This window comes from Mauremys mutica, chromosome 4, assembly GCF_020497125.1.
Source record: "Mauremys mutica isolate MM-2020 ecotype Southern chromosome 4, ASM2049712v1, whole genome shotgun sequence".
Classification (NCBI taxonomy): Eukaryota; Metazoa; Chordata; order Testudines; family Geoemydidae; genus Mauremys; species Mauremys mutica.
The window spans coordinates 97,639,714-97,657,230 of record NC_059075.1 but is presented as its reverse complement, the minus strand read 5'-3'; the positions used below and the strand labels follow the sequence as shown (position 1 = coordinate 97,657,230).

General features: G+C 41.6%; 1 protein-coding gene across 1 annotated transcript in view; it reads right to left on the bottom strand.

Annotated features, from left to right (window-relative positions):
• Window positions 1-206: 206 nt before the first annotated feature.
• IRAG1 (inositol 1,4,5-triphosphate receptor associated 1) overlaps window positions 207-17,517 on the bottom strand; it is an 89,486-nt gene continuing 72,175 nt past the window's right edge. Inside the window, exons 18-20 of the mRNA XM_045015068.1 lie at window positions 8,880-8,999; window positions 6,840-6,968; window positions 207-3,732 (exon numbers count right to left, since the gene is read on the bottom strand). Of these exons, the coding sequence (XP_044871003.1) occupies window positions 3,492-3,732; window positions 6,840-6,968; window positions 8,880-8,999 (490 nt within the window). The 3' untranslated portion in view covers window positions 207-3,491. The remainder of the gene's footprint in view (window positions 3,733-6,839; window positions 6,969-8,879; window positions 9,000-17,517) is intronic.

The following is a 17,517-nucleotide window of genomic DNA, read 5'->3' as shown; positions in this document are numbered from 1 at the left end:
AACACTTTATACTTCTATTCAAATTACACAGTAAGCCAAGTGGAAGTAAGTGTGGAATGGAAACCTTAATTACTAGTTCATCATTAAATTGTTGTTATGGTTCCTAGCAAAAACCTGTGTAGGGGTAGGATTCGGGTTAACAAGTTCAGTCTTAGATATGTGCGCATGTCTTAAATAAGTCTTGTGCTGAGAACTGAAAGGACTTTGAAACCATATTTTTATTTCAAAACTCAAGTATGTGATACTATACAGTACAATACTAGCACACTTGTGCAAGGTCTTACAATGTTACAAATTTAAATAATATGCTACACAAAAATAGTGCCCCTTTTCAATTCTTTCTACTAAAAACATCAGTGCTGTGCATGAGAAACAATAAACGTGTCTTGTTGAAGCAGAAAAATAAATATTGCACCCCAAGAAAACTATTTCAGTATTAATAGTATAAATAATTGACCTATTGTTTGTAATCTGACATGCCTTATGAACACAGAGAATAGAAGTTTTCTTTTCAGATATAGTAAATTAAAACCAGACTGACAAAATTTGATTTTAGAATTTTCTGAGCACAACCCTAATTTTCACTAAACACAAAAGTATATTCATTAATTAGTTGAACAAGGTAAGTATTTAATATGCTGTTACAGCCACCGTGGTGCTATTATTTTAAGTGGGCAGTTTAATTACAGTAGGTATAAAAATAATCCCAAAATTATTTTTCACTTTATTTCATTTTCATCTTTTAATCCCCTTTAAAACACTTTGCCCTTTCCCCATCCTTTCCCCAAAGCCGCTAATAACTAAAGACTCTGGAGGCTAAATTCTGCATATCTGACCCATGGGAGAAATTCTACTCAATCCAATGGAACAACTCATGGGTGAAATTCACCCTTGTGCAGTGAGCTCACAAAAGGCTGATGCACTAATTAAGTCCAAGATGGGGTGTGCATGCCCTCTATACAGGGGCAAATTTCATCTTATGGTTCAGATCCACCAAAGCTCTTACGCACATACTTAACTTTAAACATGTGACTAGTCTCATTGAAGTCAGTGGGATTCCTCACACGCTTAAAGTTAGGCACAAGCATAAGGATTTTGCTGGATCAGGGCTCATGTGAGTAAGGGCAGGGAGATTTGAACCACAGGAATTATCAGTACCAATGCTTTGTTTTGTAAAGGACACCTAATCACACTAATGCTTAGGTCATCAAACATACTAATTTCACCATTTGAGTAAAGTCCATCTTCTGGAATGGAGGAGTCTGAATCTGTCAGGCCTTCTAGCTGCACCCAAACTGATAGAAAAATTATAAAAACTCAATTGTTTATTTGCTAGTTACAGATGGAGAACAAATGGCACATTTCCTTTAGCCTTATGGAGCTTCCTTAATCACTCTGATTCTTTTACTCCTCCAGAGGTGCTTTTTTTTTTTTTTTAAAAGACACCAAATGGTTAAATTAAGCACAATTTGTTTAGCAACAGTGGTGGCCATCTGATATTTTCCTGGAGAAATATCTGTCTGTAAATATCACAGTAAAACAGCGGGTTAATTAACATTAAAGAGAAAAATCTCTCCAGAGAGTTTTAGTTGTTATTTTTGGTGGGAGAAATCAGAGTTAAAACACTTTTGAGTCAGTTAAAAACCTTTATTTTCATTTGCTGAGAGTTTGGGGACTATATTGAAAGAAAACATCCTGCTACTGGCTGCAGATACATCAGAATTAGGTACTGCACATGGCTTCCTTGTCCTTCCCAAGGGGAAACTGCCGTTAGTCACTCAGAAAACTAGATTCATAATCCCACAAAACACCAACACATCTGAGACACAACAATACTCTCCAGGGTCACACTCACTTTGAAAGTTCAGCTGTATTCAAGTGCATAGCAATAGAAAGATGAACATACTTGACCAGAAATCCCAACTCAAGTTCTGCAGGTACATACAATATACTCTTAAGTGCCAGACATTTCAGTACCTTAGCCCACGGGTGAATTTTCTTCAAGAATGATTTGGCCATTTTGAAATTATACATGCACTAAAGGTTTGACATTGGGTAAATATTTTCTTATCATAGATTATTACAGTTGGAAGGGACCTCAAGAGATCATCTAGTCCAACCCCCTGCTCAAAGCAGGACCAATTCCCAAATGGCCCCCTTAAGGACTGAACTCACAACCCTGGGTTTAGCAGGCCAATGCTCAAACCACTGAGCTATCCCTCCCCCTTTATCATTCTGTGAGCTTCTATAACTTCCAAATAAGTGGATTATTAAAAATGATTAATCTGTAATGGCCTAATAACTTGCTGGAGTTTTGAAACTATATTAGACCAGCTAACACACACAGCATTTGATTCTAAATTGAGCTGCTGCATGTGCACAGTGACCTCTCTACAAGAGGACATTAAATCAGTAGGCACTTTAAACACACACAGGGTTCAGCTCTGACCAGTGCTGGGGGATGGTATGCCAGGGGATGAAGAGGACATAGGGAGTCTCTGTCTTCAGTGCACACAGCTGGGCAGAATCCATCCACAGTTCACCTGATGGGCTTCACCCCTTCTCTTAGTGTGCTGTGGTCTGAAGCTTAGGGGGTATGTCTAATCTGCCAAGCAGCAATTATTTTGCTGCAATCAGTAGCAACTGCTAGTGGGGAGTGCATTGCACTCTTGTTCAGAAGAGCAGCAAAATGCACCACACAGCATATCCCTTTGACATACAAAGAGGCTCTGAGACACACTGGGCACTTGGTCTGTTTGCCACATAGACCTGGATTTAGTCCTTAACATAAACCCTCTTCAAACAATAGAGTGGTTTCCCTCTTGCAATACATTATGAATAGCAATACAAAACATGTATTTAGTCAGCATTCCATTTTGCATTGTTGTATGATTATTGGGCCAACCTCATCCTTGGTGTAACTCATATTATGGAAATACACCAAGGATAAATTTGGCCTTGTATAATATTTTTAATCTTCAGCAGAAGGCCTTTCTTTCCCACCCACTCATTCTAAACAAGGACATTACATTTAAAAAAAAATCCTATATATAACTGCTGTGAAAGTTATGACATCAGTCAATAAAAGCCAAGAAATGCAAAGTTAAAGCAAATACTCTCTAACTGGTAGTTTTTATGGCTTTCCTCAAAAGTGCATGAATTAAGGTCTACTGTATCATTCTTCCCTTTGAATATCCTGGCTATTGCTGGTGACTGTCACAACCTTGGCATGATTTAAATGTGACTTTATTTGTATGAATTCATATCAGTCAGATACAATTATCATGACAAAAAGACAGAAGTATTTATCAGATGGTCAATTTCACTAGGTAAATCACAATCCATTCCCAAGCCTGATGGCATAGAATAACTAGTGTGGCTTACTGATCATATTTAGCAACAGGAAAATGACAAAGTGCTACCTTGCTTTAATAACCGTGTTTTAAAGTGTGTGGTTACTGATGTACCGCAAATATTTTATAATTTGTTTATTATTCTGTGCCTTGCTCATGCTGAAGTCCTGAGTTCCACCAGGAGTATTGCTGGACAGCAGAACAGGTGGCTTTCCTCTCGGGTCCATCTGATAATTCAACACAGGAGTTGTATGAATGGTAGATCCCCAACAGCGCAGCAAAAATGATTATCGCAGCTGCTACAATCCAGACCACATTCCAGTGTTTACACAGTTTTGGGTACAGTATATGTAAATAATTAATAACAACTTCAAGTTTGCTGTAAAATGGAAAAAAGATATAAGTGTTCTTCTATAATAATGATATACAAGTCAATTACCTTAATACTTTGACTATTAGTAACTTTGCAATTATATGCTGTGCCATCTTTCATACAAGGACCAACACACTCTGCTAGGTAAAAAACATATTGTTATGTCCTTTTTACAAATACATAAACAGAAATGTGGATCAATATTAAGTGAATTACTTTTCCAGAGTCCCTCACAGGGAGAGACTTCCAGTCCCCTGCTTCCCTCTCTTTTAAAAAGGCAGTCCCATTACTAGACTCCGACAATATTTCAGATCCTGTTTAGCTCAGAATTTGCTTAATTTAAATAATTTTAGAAAAGTTCTTTCCAATATAAGTCTCCATGAGTTGCCAGTAAGGAGGCTGACATTCGGACCATGGGATGGGCCACATGTTTGCAGAGATTTAGAAGAAGGGTGAATTACAGGGCAAAATATGGTGGACCCCAGAATGAAGAGGTTTGGGATCTTTGGGTTCCTCCTAGACCTGCCTCAGCTTCCGGTCAGATGTTCTACCTGCTTTGATCAATATTCTGTAATGTACAAATGCCCGTTTTTTAAAATATAAGAATGTTTAGGTATAATCAAATAGAATGGGTACATCCACACAAGAACATCAAACTATCCGCAAGAGGAAAGGGCAATTAGCTGCAGCAAGCCTTGTAAATTATGCATCAAAGGCGTCAGGTATCCAGTACTGGACTCAAAAGTCCCATTAAACAATGTAAGAGGAAGAAGCTTCAGAACCTGTCCTTTTCAATACACATCCTAGAATTCTCATCACTTTTGCTCATGGTTAGCCCACCTCACACTACAATTTCAATGTGGTCATATATTGAAACAACAGATGTTCACTATCACCAGCATACTGATCTTTAAAGTAATTTGTTTAAAAAAAACTTATAACAAAACAAACAAATATAAAAACAAACAAACATAAAAATAAAGAAAACCAACCCCCCCTCCAAAAAAAACCCAATAAAAAACAAATACAAAAAACAAAACCCCCCAACCCTCTTCCATGCTGCACTGTGGAGTTGGTTGGTAACTTTCCATTAAATTTGTTTTTTCCTCCAACAGAAAATGCAGTTTCTATTAAATTGAAATGTTCCCTGCGAAAACCAAAATAAAATATTTTGGTTTGTTGAACTGACTTGAAGTTTTCTTTTGAGTTAGCTCAACATTAAAGAGTGTTTCCTTATTGTGCCATATTGTCTCATAGGAGTTTTAGTATGGATCCCCATTTTCTCTTCAAGACTAGGCTCCCTTGCTAGACTACATGTCCCAGGATGCAACCGACAGTTTCTGACCAAGGTGCCTGGTGCACCCTGGGAGATGTAGTGCAGCCAGGGAGTCTGGTTCTCAGTGGTGAATAGCAGCATCAGGCACTTGAATTATAGCTCCAAGGAGGCAAACCATTGGGAGTTGCATATTAATAATGTGACTTGAAACTCAGTGTTTTGGGTCAGTTCAACAAACAAAAATGAAACATTTTGATTTGGGAAAATAATGTTTGTTTTGCTCAAAAAATGTCAAAAACGTTTAGACATTTCCCAATCGAAATTTTTTGGAATAGTTTATTCTGTGAAAAATTTTGATATTTCAACCTTGTGTCCCAATTTGGGACAAAAGCAAATGTTGATATATTAGATTTTCTCATGGCATTGAAATTCTGATTTTTGCTTGGCTCTATTGCACACACTGTAGAGGTTGATTTTTAACAGGGCTTTTTTGCCTTTGTGCAGACTTGGAAGGCAAAAGGAGCTAGATTTATTTTTGCTTAATTGACCTTTAAATATGTAACAGATACAGAAGTATACATGGGAACGGATCTCTTAACTGCACATCTGTCTGCTCATCTCTCAGTCAGTATTATCTTTTACAGGTGTTTATGTGATGCACATCTGTGAAATATTACTTTTACCTAAGCAAGAGACTCTTTGCCCATATGTGAGCTTTCTTGAGTGGTTTTCTTAATGTACATATTGAGAAATACATTTTTTGTAATAGAGTTCTGCCTTGATAGGCAGCAGTATGCTTTGGTGAAGGTATCTTGTGACAGAGTGCTAAGCAGAAAACTGCTTAGCCAACCCTCTGTCACTCCAGCTCCAATTAAGGGAGGTGAATTGGAGCTGGGTAGACCACCTGGCCCTGACTGGGGAAGCTTGAACAGCTGCTGACTCATCAGGCTGGGGCTGGATAGGAGCCCCAGGGGAAGGAAGTCAGGGGGAGCTGGAAAGAGGAAAGCTGCAGTCGAGGAAAGGCAGTGAGGGAAGCAGAGAGAGATAGCTTGCCCCTCTGTCCTGCTGGTGGACTACAAGAAGGGGACTACTTGTATGGTGGAAAGGAGGTGGGAGCACAGTCTGTAAATAGAAGCACCAGGTGAGCACTGCACCTAAAGGTCTCTGTGTGACTTTCTCAGCCCAGAGGGAGCAGGAGCCAGGAGGGCCCTGCAGGGATGCTGCTACATATCTACATATCCCTGAAAACACTAAGGGACAAATTTCTAAATACTGTTGCCTGTAACTCTCAGAGCTGAACTATGCCTGATGTACCCATATTCCCCTGGGGTATGAAAGAGATCAAAGAGATCAAGCAGGGGTGGGAAGGAGGCAAGTCCATGCCTCCCCACCCTGCACTATTCTGCAGAATAGAACCTGTGGAGAGTTAGAGTAAGCTGCACTTTCATGGGGGGTGAAGGAGAAGGGTTTGCACTGACACACCCCCAGAGGCAAAACGTAGGGTTCTGTTTGCGCATGCGTACCCATTGTGACTGCATATCACACATTTGTGTCTGCAAATTCAGCATTTCCTGAAGCAATTGGTGCATGCACAAACTGAATCCCTGATCTTGAGAGGTGCTGAGCATCTGCAACTTCCAAAATTCGTGGGAACTCCAGGTGCTCATTACCTTTCAGGACCAGGTCTTTGGAAAGTATAACTTAACTGCAACCTTCAAAAGATATTCGTGGAGGTAAGCCAAAAATACTGTGAGATGTGGATAACAGTGTGAAGTACTCAGCTGTGTATCTCAAATTAAACTGGTCTCCTGACAGATGCACCACACTGGATTCTCACCTGTTCTTCATGTTATTTATCTCTTCACTTTCACTCTCTTCATGCTCATCAGGGATTTCATTTGTTTTCTCTTCATCTTCCTCTTTCAGCTCATGAAGTTCTTTGGTTTTCTTTAAGCCTTCCTGATAACTTTAAGCATAAAACACATTTCTTAGTCTAGAAGTGCCAAGTAAATACCTCTTTCTTGTTCAGTGAAGAACTGGCCATTTAGTGAACATATTACATAAAATACAAATACTGCTTGTGGTGTGGTGCCTAGGCAACAGGAAAATATTGGCAGAGGCCACTAAGATACCACAAGTTCCCACTGTCCCTTTCTCCTACATAGCTTTATATTAGTTAGAAAAAACTGTCAGATCATTGAATCCATCACCTTGCAAATATGGGTTATAGTTCTCAGTTGATCACAACTGCTGTAGTGTCGCATGGGAAGGGTGGGTTTTGACTCACTTTGGACACTGGACTTTACCAGTTGCTTCCAGTCCCATCCCAAAAATAAAGATACACTTTTATCATTAGCTTCTTTAGGATGAATTCACTGCCTTTCCTTACACTTGTCAGGGTGGTGGAGCTTTTTCTATGGTATGCACTTGAAGACAGTTAGACCCACTGTCCATTGATTGCTCTGAGCTCTTGTGAGTACACGAGTGGGTGCACAAAGGGCACGAAACTTATGTGTGTGTTGTGCAAAAAGCTATGTCAAGTCTTCAGTCTTACTCAGACTCATATAAATTCTCTGCTCAACCTCGTGCTGGACTACAAACTCTGCTGCACCCTTTGCAGGGTCAAGGCCTAGGGGAGATGTTTTGGGCTGTTCTATCCTTACAATGCTGATGACATTCAGCTTTGCATCTTCTTTTCACTGAGCCCAGATTCTACAGTCTTACTACTCTCCCAATGTCTGACCAAGATTGGTATAGGGATTAAAGGTGACCAGCTGTGACTCAGTTCAGATAAAACAGAAGTGATTTGCTGGAAAACTGCCTAGCTTTCATCAACTGGGTTCACATCCTTGGAGTTGTTATTGTAGATCTCCTGATCTTGGAGAACAGTAGGGGCCCATGAAGTCTTTCCTCAAGTAGAGATGTCTAGGAGGCTGCAAACATTTCTATATATTGCTGACTTTGCAAGTTATTCAGGACTGTGTTACCTCCAGTTTGGATTAATGCAAGATATTTCACGTAGAGATACTGTTGAAGTTCATCCAGAACCTATAGCTGGTGCTGAATACGGCTTGGGATAAGTTGCTGTGGCTATGTTCACCTATGGATTCCTGTTCACTTCTAGCTGCAGATTTAATGTTGCTGATGATCTCTGAAGCTCTGAGTGGTCTGGGATACAGTTATCTGAGATAAAACCTTTTACCCGGTATCCCACTGTAGCAGTTAACAAGAGCCACCTTGCTAGGTTTATCAGTTGCTAGTGAAAACTCTTCAAGGCTGGAAGTAGAATTTTCTCAATTGAGAGCTCCTGCCTTGGAAATTGCTCCATTTGGGAGTTTGCTGGAACCACAGCTAAGACTAATGAGCTTCAAGGCGTGATGTATGGTAGGGCACAGCTACTTGGGTTAACTATTGTTTTAATTGTCAATTTTTATCTAGCTCTTGTTTGTTTTTATAGCTTTAATAAAATTATGTTCCTTAGTTTCTCAAATAAGTGCTAGCTGCTCTGATGCTAGGGAAGCTATTATGCAGGACAGTAAAATAAACATTAAACATATTAGCACATTGTATAGAGACATTAAAGCTGTTGCATATTATCAGAATTATTTTAATTTACTCTTTTTATCCGGGGTAGTTATTCCTACATTATTTATTTACACATTACAAATCAACATATTATTGATAATAGGTTTTGTCATTTAAGGGGATTCAGTAAATGTTGTTTCTATCATCCACTTATTTTGAAGTATTTGGCTCTCGTCTTAATGGAGAAGTGAAAGTGGTGAACATACACTTACAGTTGCTTTATATCATTAAAGGATGTGTCCTAAACTTGTAAATCCCTCGTGGGGAATTCAGTTCACATAAACACTCTCACCCTTTGTTATAAGCTTCCTCCTCTATCTTGGCTTTTGTCTCAGGGTTGATCTCCTCTGAACAGCTCTGTGTCAGCAGAGAAGCAGGCGATTCACGGTCATGCTCTCCATTGGACTTTCCACTGACAAGATGAAAGAAAAAGAGAGAGAAAAAATAGCATTGGAAAGTGTGGTTGGAATACGCAATTGGAGAACGATGCAATTCCTTTCATATTAATTCTGATCCTGTTACAATAAACTCAAATGTATCTTTGGGGGGCGGTCTGAATTCCTTCTTTTCAACTACCTTGCGGAAAAGCTTTGTAAAAGAGAAAACCAATGGTTCTAAGCAAGCTTTTAATTTAAAAGATCACTATCTAAAGAGCAGTAACTGACAGGTCTCTAAGGCATTAAATGTTGGATTTTTTTTAGAGAGTTTTTTTTCCTTGCTCATATTCAGCATTAGTTTGTTCTCCATTTAACCCATTTCTCCCCTGGACTTTCTAAAAGACTTCCTAGAAATCGAAGCCTGTTATGACAAAGAAAGATAATACAGATAAATACTGGCTATTCACTTAATATTTCTCCTCTTATTTTTCTTCTGCATATTAATCTATCTTCTCATGGGTTGCATATGCTGTATGCATACATTAGACATGTGTACTTTCATTTTGACTTTAAGATCTTTGAATGTTTAGCTTTAATATAAGCCACTGCATATTGCTTAATTGTATATATATCTGTCAATGATAGAAAGGAAGATGATAATTTATGTTGTGTGAAGAAAGTGTTTTTTTACTTGAAAGATTAAGGGCCAAATCTATATTTAGCCACACAATGAAAAAAATTATTTGTCTCTGGATCATAAATCTTAACTCACTTGAAGAGTGTTGGAATCTAGAAAAATCAGGGAATAATCTCAGATGTATGTCTCATCCAAACTTCAAGCAACTAGAACTCTTTAAATAGGCCTGATCTTATTGCCATTGAAGTGAGCGGCAAAACTCCCATTGACTTCAACGGTGTGGGATCAGGTCCCATTAGAGGAGGAGAGATTATCAGTGGTCAATTGATTCTTTTAAGAGAATATTTATAGCAATTTGTCTTCCTCCCAGTGGGTGGCCAACTGGCCAATATCCCTTGAACTATCACGAGGCGAGGTTTCCTTATTTACTTCTGGAAATCTAGCACTTCATGGGCCAAATTTGGCACAGGGCAAATATGCATAACTCTGCTGAAGTCAATAGAGCTGCACAAGCTTACACTAGGGAGCCAGTTGGCCCCACATCTTCTACATACTTACAAGCCATTAACCTGGAATCTTCCAGACATGCGTCTGTTACTGAATAATAGGGACTTTTTAAAAAAAATAATTTATTGATGAGAAAAGGTAGATTAGATTTCTGATCATTTTGGAATCTCTTTATTGTTTCAAGAGATAGAGTTTTCCCTAAATTTGGCCTATTTGACAAGAATTTTGCTCAAGTGGGAATTTTCCTCAAGTAAGGACAGCATGATTGGACCAAAAATTAATAGCTGTATTGCTGAATACCCATCCCTTTGTGTCATTTATATCTACTGTTTCCCCAGCTTTAGAATATTAGAGCTTTCAGTAAAGCATAATGGGGATAAAACAAAACATATCTTGAGATTTAAAGCAAACTAAAAAGACGAAAGTTAACATACTTTACCTGAATGGGAACTACATATTTTGACATTTTCAATTCTGCATAATGCCTAAAGCATCTTAACAAATTTTGTCTCAGATTAACACAATATAATGCAAATAATTTCAAATGATATTTAACATAGTCCAAGCTAAGATTGTTAAAAATACACACTATACCAAGAAGGTTTTTAGCATTATCTTGTCCTTCAACAAGTTACTTATCTTTTAATTCTGAAATGTCAGCAAGCAACTTCCTTAGAATGTGCAATGTTTCCTGCAAGAGATAAGTGTTTTGCCACGGACAAGAGCCTGTCAATATGCTGTATGCTTTCATACATTTGCGCGCACACAGTTTTTAAGTGCAGCACATCCTGTGTCCACAATGGAAATCCTTTGTCAAAATCTGCACAAACAGCTTGGGTGTGTCTTCTGTTCCCATCTCAAAATATCATGTGTTTATTTTTCAGTCTGTTTCCATATCATAGTCACCTTTACCATCAAATTATTACAGAAGCTTTACATTTGTCACTATTTGAACAGGGAAGTGATCCAATGCAAGCCACAAATATACAAAATCTTAAAAAGTGTGGTGTACAACATAATTTGCATTCATAAGTTCAAGAAATTAGTTGCGATAAAACTCAACTAGGTATCAGGTTTCAGAGTGGTAGCCGTGTTAGTCTGTATCAGCAAAAAGAATGAGTAGTACTTGTGGCACCTTAGAGATTAACAAATTTATTTGGGCATGCTCTACCCAAATATTTTTATACTGTCTTCAGAAATTTCTATAGATGCATATATGTTTTTCAACAGAGCAGTTCTCTAGGGGCCCTAGATTTCCAGTCTTGCTCATGTTAAGCAGTACCTTATTTGATAAGTAGGTAAAGTACATAAATCCATTTACTCATGTCTCAATATTGGTGACATAATAACAGAACTTTCAGAAGCCTTAAACAATCCATTACTAACTTCAAGCACTCAGTAGGTGATCTTCCAGTGATCTGCTGCACATCATCCATCCATCTCCTTGCTGGACATCCCCTGTTATGATGATCCTGCACCATTCCTTCCCTACTAACTTTCTCAAGGCTATTTCCATCTCTATGTCATTTATGACCAAAGTACATAAGTTTGTGTCTGTTGATTTCTGCCGTCAGAGTCTGTCTCTCTACAGTAATATTTCTAAAATAGCCATTAGTCTTTTTCCCCCCAATTGAGGAGATACACAGGATACTTTACCATCACCACATTTCAAAAGCTTCAATTTTCTTTTTGTCACCAGCATTAACTTCCCACAATTCACATCCAAAATCACTATAGAAAAAGTTAGGCTTTTCACACCTTTGTACATTTCGAGATGCCATGGTTTTTCCACACTTTCTTAAGGGAGGGCATAGCCGAGTGAGCCATCCCTAGTCTTCTTCTGAATTCTTTGGAAACATCTTCCTGGTTAGGTATATATGATCTCAGATAGTTAAAATCATTTACTGCCTTGCAATTGGTCATTTATCATGACGTCTGCTTGCATCCTTATTTTGTTAGTTGCTTATAATACTCTTGGAGGTACCATTTGGAAGAATAGACAGAGAGGAGAAGTTAGGCTAGCTTGGGAACAGGGCCGGCTCCAGGGTTTTTGCCGCCCCAAGCAGCAAAAAAAAAAAAAAAAAAAAGCAGCGATCACGATCAGCTCTACCGCCGCCACTTCAGTCTTCGGCGATTCGGCAGCTGGTCCTTCGCTCCGAGAGGGAGTGAGGGACCTGCCACCGAATTGCTGCCGAAGAGCCGGACGTGCCACCCCCCTCCGTTGGCCGCCTCAAGCACCTGCTTGCTGAGCTGGTGGCTGGAGCTGGTGGCTGGAATCTGGTTGTTTGGAAACAACCAGATTCCAAACAAAAACAAAACAAAATACACAAACAAACAAACCCCCAAAACAAACAAACCAACCAAAGCCAAAATGACACTCACCCCTCCCCACAAAACCATAAAAAACTAAAACAAACCAACCCACAAAACTCACCAGTATTAAAAACAGAAGGAAAAGTGAATATAGGCAGTTGTAGGCTGCATGCTTGCATAGCAATAAAGGAAAATATAGAGCAGTAATGGAAGGAAGACATGGCATGAAGAAAGGCTAAAGGAACGCAACAGTGCATATAACTGAAAGACATGAAGGTATGATAGAGCTATACAAATAACTGAGAGGACATAACATGAAGGAGGAAGGCTTATTTGAGGCAGGGCCATTCAATCACTTACCTATGAGGAACCTATGGGTTTTCTCCCCAGGGCTTGATTCCTAAGAAGGCAGCTGGCAAATATTGCTTGATTCACCATTTGTCATCTCCACAGGGCAATTCAGTTAATGACTCACAATTATGTTCAGTATTCTACTCCTCCTGTGTACATGGTTAGGACTTGTTTGTGGGGGCACTGTTTGCAAAATGTGACCTCAAGATGGCTCGTCAATTGCTGCCAGTGCATCCTTCTGATTTTAATCTTCTGGGTTTCTTTTTTGAAGGTCAGTTTTATTTTGATAAGTCCCTCCTGATGGGATTACCGATCTCATACTCAGAGTTTGAAAAATTCAGCACTCTGCTGGACTGAGAAGTGGCATAGGAGTCTTATTTATAGTAGGAGGTACACTTATTGGATGACTTTTTGTGTGCAGGCAGGGCAGATTCTGAGGAGCAAGTCAGCCCAGGGCCACATTCCAGGCTTTGACTGGTAGGTTTGGGGTACCTCTGGCTGATGGAAAAAAACCAGAGGGACTCCTCTACTTAACTGACCCATCTGGGGATTGAGTTAGATATGCGGGCTGGTATATCTAGACTCCCCGAGGATAAACTGGGGGAACTTCTGGAATTGATCATCAAGGCTAGAGCAGCCAGGAAGTTTATACTGCGGGAGCTGCAATCTATTATCGGACTTTGAAATGTTGCATGTCAATTGGTGGCACCAGGGTAGACATTTTGCACCAGAGTGTCAGCTGCCATCTTGGGAATATCGAGCCCATCCATTTTCAAATTGTTAATAAAGAGATGGAGGAGGTTTTAGGAATCATGGAACAGTTTCTGAATCCTTTTAATGGAGTGTCTTTTTGGAGGGGTGAATGGATGATAGAAGCAGAGTTAAAGATTCAGTACAATGCATTGGGAGGAATAGGTTTGGGGTATTTTACCAAGGCAGGTGCTGTGCCGAGAAATGGCCCTTAGATTGGATACTAATAGGTATAATAAAGGATATAACATTTCTGGAATTCTTTCCAATTTTGATAGCAGAGACTATTTGGGGAATGGATTTTACAAACAAAAGCAAGGGTTTTTGGACTGACAACATAGCCGTAGCACATTTTATCAATTGCCAGTCCTCCAGATTGCCAGGGTTATAAAGTTGGTAAGTGAATTTGTACTACCGTGTATTACCGTGTTTAACTCTTAAAATGTTTCTCTGCCAGATATGTACCTGGGATTGATAATAGTGTAGCTGATGCATTCTCTCAGTTTCAAGTGGACAAATTTTGGGACCTGGCACCAGGAACCAACGAGGAACCAGAATGGATACCCATAACGCTCTGGGACTAGGGCACATGTAGGCTCTCAGGGTATTAAAGAGATCAGGAACAGCACGAACATTTAGGTCTATGACAGGAGGTTCAATGATTTTGTGCATTTTCAGAGATGGGGGCCTGTGGATGACCTGACCTATTCCAGAAGACCAGATACTTCAGTACACAGGGTCACTGGCCCTCTGTGGGCTGGCATCATCTGCCATTTCTAGTCACCTATTGGGCCTTACATTCGTCAGTCAAATGAGAGGTTACCCAGCTCCTTGTAGCAGATTCTGAGTCTGGAGGTTTTTAGTAGGTTTTGGGACAGAGGCCCTAGCAAGGATCCCCATTGTCCCATCACTGTTCACACACTTAGGGTTTTGATGCAAGTTCTTCATCAAAAACGCAGAAGTGGACAGGAGGTGGCCTTGTTCAAAACTGCAGTCCAGGTAGTGTTTTCTGGAGCTTTCAGAGTCAGCGAACCAGTGCCTGTGTGAGTGAGGGATACACCAGGAAGGGCTTTGGAGTGGTGACGGTGAGATTTACAATGGAAGGAGTGGTCAGTCATCTTGACCCGGAGGATCTTGAAAACAGATGGAGTGGGGTGGGGACAAGGTTAGTCCACAATGGTGAGGCCAGGCAGGGCCGCCCAGAGGATTCCAGGAGCCCGGGGTCTTCGGCGTCGGGGGGCCCTTCCGTTCCGGGACCCGCCGCTGAAGTGCCCCGAAGACCCGTGGCGGGGGCCCCCCCTGCCGCCGAATTACTGCCGAAGCGGGACCCACCGCCGAAGTGCAGCCCGGTCTTCGGCGGTAATTTGGCGGCGGGGGGCCCCCGCCGCGGGTCTTCGGGGCACTTTGGCGGCGGGTCCCGGAACGGAAGGGCCCCCCACTGCCGAATTACCGCCGAAGACCGAGCTGAACTTCGGCGGCGGGTCCCGCTCCGTCTTCGGCGGTAATTCGCCAGCGGGGGGGTCCTTACGCCCAGGAGCGGAAGGACCCCCCGCCAGCAAAGACCGGGAGCGAAGAAGCTCCTGCGCCCGGCCCCGCAAGAGTTTTCCGGGCCCCCCGGAGCAAGTGAGGGACCCCGCTCCAGGGGCCCCGAAAAACTCTTGTGGGGGCCCCTGTGGGGCTCGGGGCCTGGGGCAAATTGCCCCTCTTGCCCCCCCCTCTGGGCGGCCCTGAGGCCAGGATTTACCCAGTGAGGGCATTAAGGACTTATATAGCAATGAGACTGGTTGGGGATGGAAGAACAGAGATGGAAGAATCCTCATAACATATACATTTGTTGCAATTTTCAGAAATAGGCCTACAAAGTTGGAGCTACCAGTGGATGAATTTAATTCCCGCTCATTCCAAATCGGGGCTACGAAAGCTTCGGCCCAACTTGGGTGAGGGGCCACAGTGATGCAGGCAATTGGGTGATGGCATTCAAATGCATACAGGATGTAGGGGAGACCCCAGGTAGAGAATCAAAGCTAATTCTCCTGTGCTTCCAATTTCAGAATCATTCAAACAGGCCAAGGGAGCCATGGTGTTGGATCTGAGAGCACAGCATTGTATACTGGGTGCTTAGGTGGCCTTCCAGATTGCCTGGAGGGAACAGCTGGGTCTTGGTAGTGAGGCAATTCAGAGCTGGCACGGAAGGAGAGGCTTGCTCATTGTAATGCCCCATGTATACTCTTTGAAGGCCCAGAAGCAGGCACTGGATGCGATTATTGTTCACCTTGGTGAAAATGATTTGGGAAGGTGTAGGGGAGCTGAATTGATGATCAGAGCTAAGAGGGATTTGGGGCAGATCCAGGATTTTTGCCCTGGAATGACAATTATTTGGTCTGACATATTACAGTGCAGAGTGTGGCCGGAAGCTGTGAAGCCTCCATGGATTGATATGACTGGGGGATATGTGAATAGGGAAGTGGCTAAATTCATAGGTAATGAAAGGGCTTTGGTAATTCTTCATCCGGACATAGCTTACTGGGCACCCAAGTTATTTAGGGAGGATGGGGTACACCAATGCAACTAGAGACATTGTTGTCTGCTATTAAGGAAGGAATCAGTAACTATCTTGGAAACTTGCGGGGGATGGGCCAGAGGCAGCCAAGCTCATTGTGGCAGATGTCCAGTGTAGGTACTCCGTACGGAAGGGATATGGTTATCAGATCAAATGGATTCAAAGGGGCTTTGAAGGAAAACATCCCTTGAGGGAGCCCAAGAAGGGGGGATTGGGGGCTCCTATGTCTGGTACAGCAGAGCGCTAACCCTCTTTCCTTTTACAGCCCCCCTCAATGATGGCGAAGAAGGGCAGCACTGCCCAGCAGCAGGATGGCTGGGACCCAGCTGGGGATTATGTGGAAATGATGATCTGCACTGTACAATTTATTGCTGGCTACTCCCAGATATTTTAAGTGAATAAATTTGTGGCCTAATTAAACCACATCCATTACCTCCTGCCTTTCTGCTGGTGTGGCCAGACGACAAAGCACCTGTCAACAGAGGTCATTGTACCATCATCAATGCAGATGTTCGAGATTATATAACATAACAAGGGGAATACTGGGAAAGGACTGTTAGATGCAAGCGTTGGACAGAGACCCTTTAATTCTGCATTAATGGTTCAAAAGAAGGGAGCAGGAAGAGGGGAAACTGGTACAGGGAAACCCCGCTATAACGCGCCCTGCAATAACGCAAATTTGGATATAAGGCGATCATAAGGTGGCTCCGGCCGCCCCAAGCAAAAAAAAAAAAAAAAAAAAAAAAAGAGGTTGGAGCGCCGCCGAAGGAAAAAAAACAACAAAAAATGGAATGTGCCTTCCCCACTGCCTCTTTCCCCCCTTACCCCCACTTCTTCTTTTGGTGAGAAGAGCTGTTCTCCTCCCCAGGTGCTCCTCGCTCTTCCTCTGCCCCTTGCACGTCTCCCCTGCTCTCCCCAAGCGGTTCCCTCTCCCGCTGCATGGCTGAGAGCCCCCGCTGCTGGAGCTGCACTCTTTCCATTACTGTTATGGGCAGTTTGCAAATGCAAGTCGTTTTCTGCCCAAGAGAAATTGACCAGCTTGAAACTGACCAGCTTGAAATGGTAAGCCTCGCTATACCGCGACCCCGCATTTATCGCAATCCAATTTTTTGGACCCCAATCATCATGTTATAGCGGGGTTTCACTGTATTAGAGTATACTAAAGTGTAAAATGTAAGAAAATTAAGAAGCAGAATATGTTGATAAAGAACACTTTGGGCAGACAGTCTGCAGTATGAACAAAATATGTGCCCAGACAAGCAAAAATGAGGAATGTTTAAAGAAAAGAAGGATTGTTATTTCACGAACTGAAGAATTAAAGAAACAGAGCTCTCTCTATGGGCTAGTTTGCTGGACCTTTGTGGGGCTGTACAAGGTGCACACAGCTTTAAGGACTACACTTAGAACCAGCAGCTTGAACTCAGATCTAAGGCTG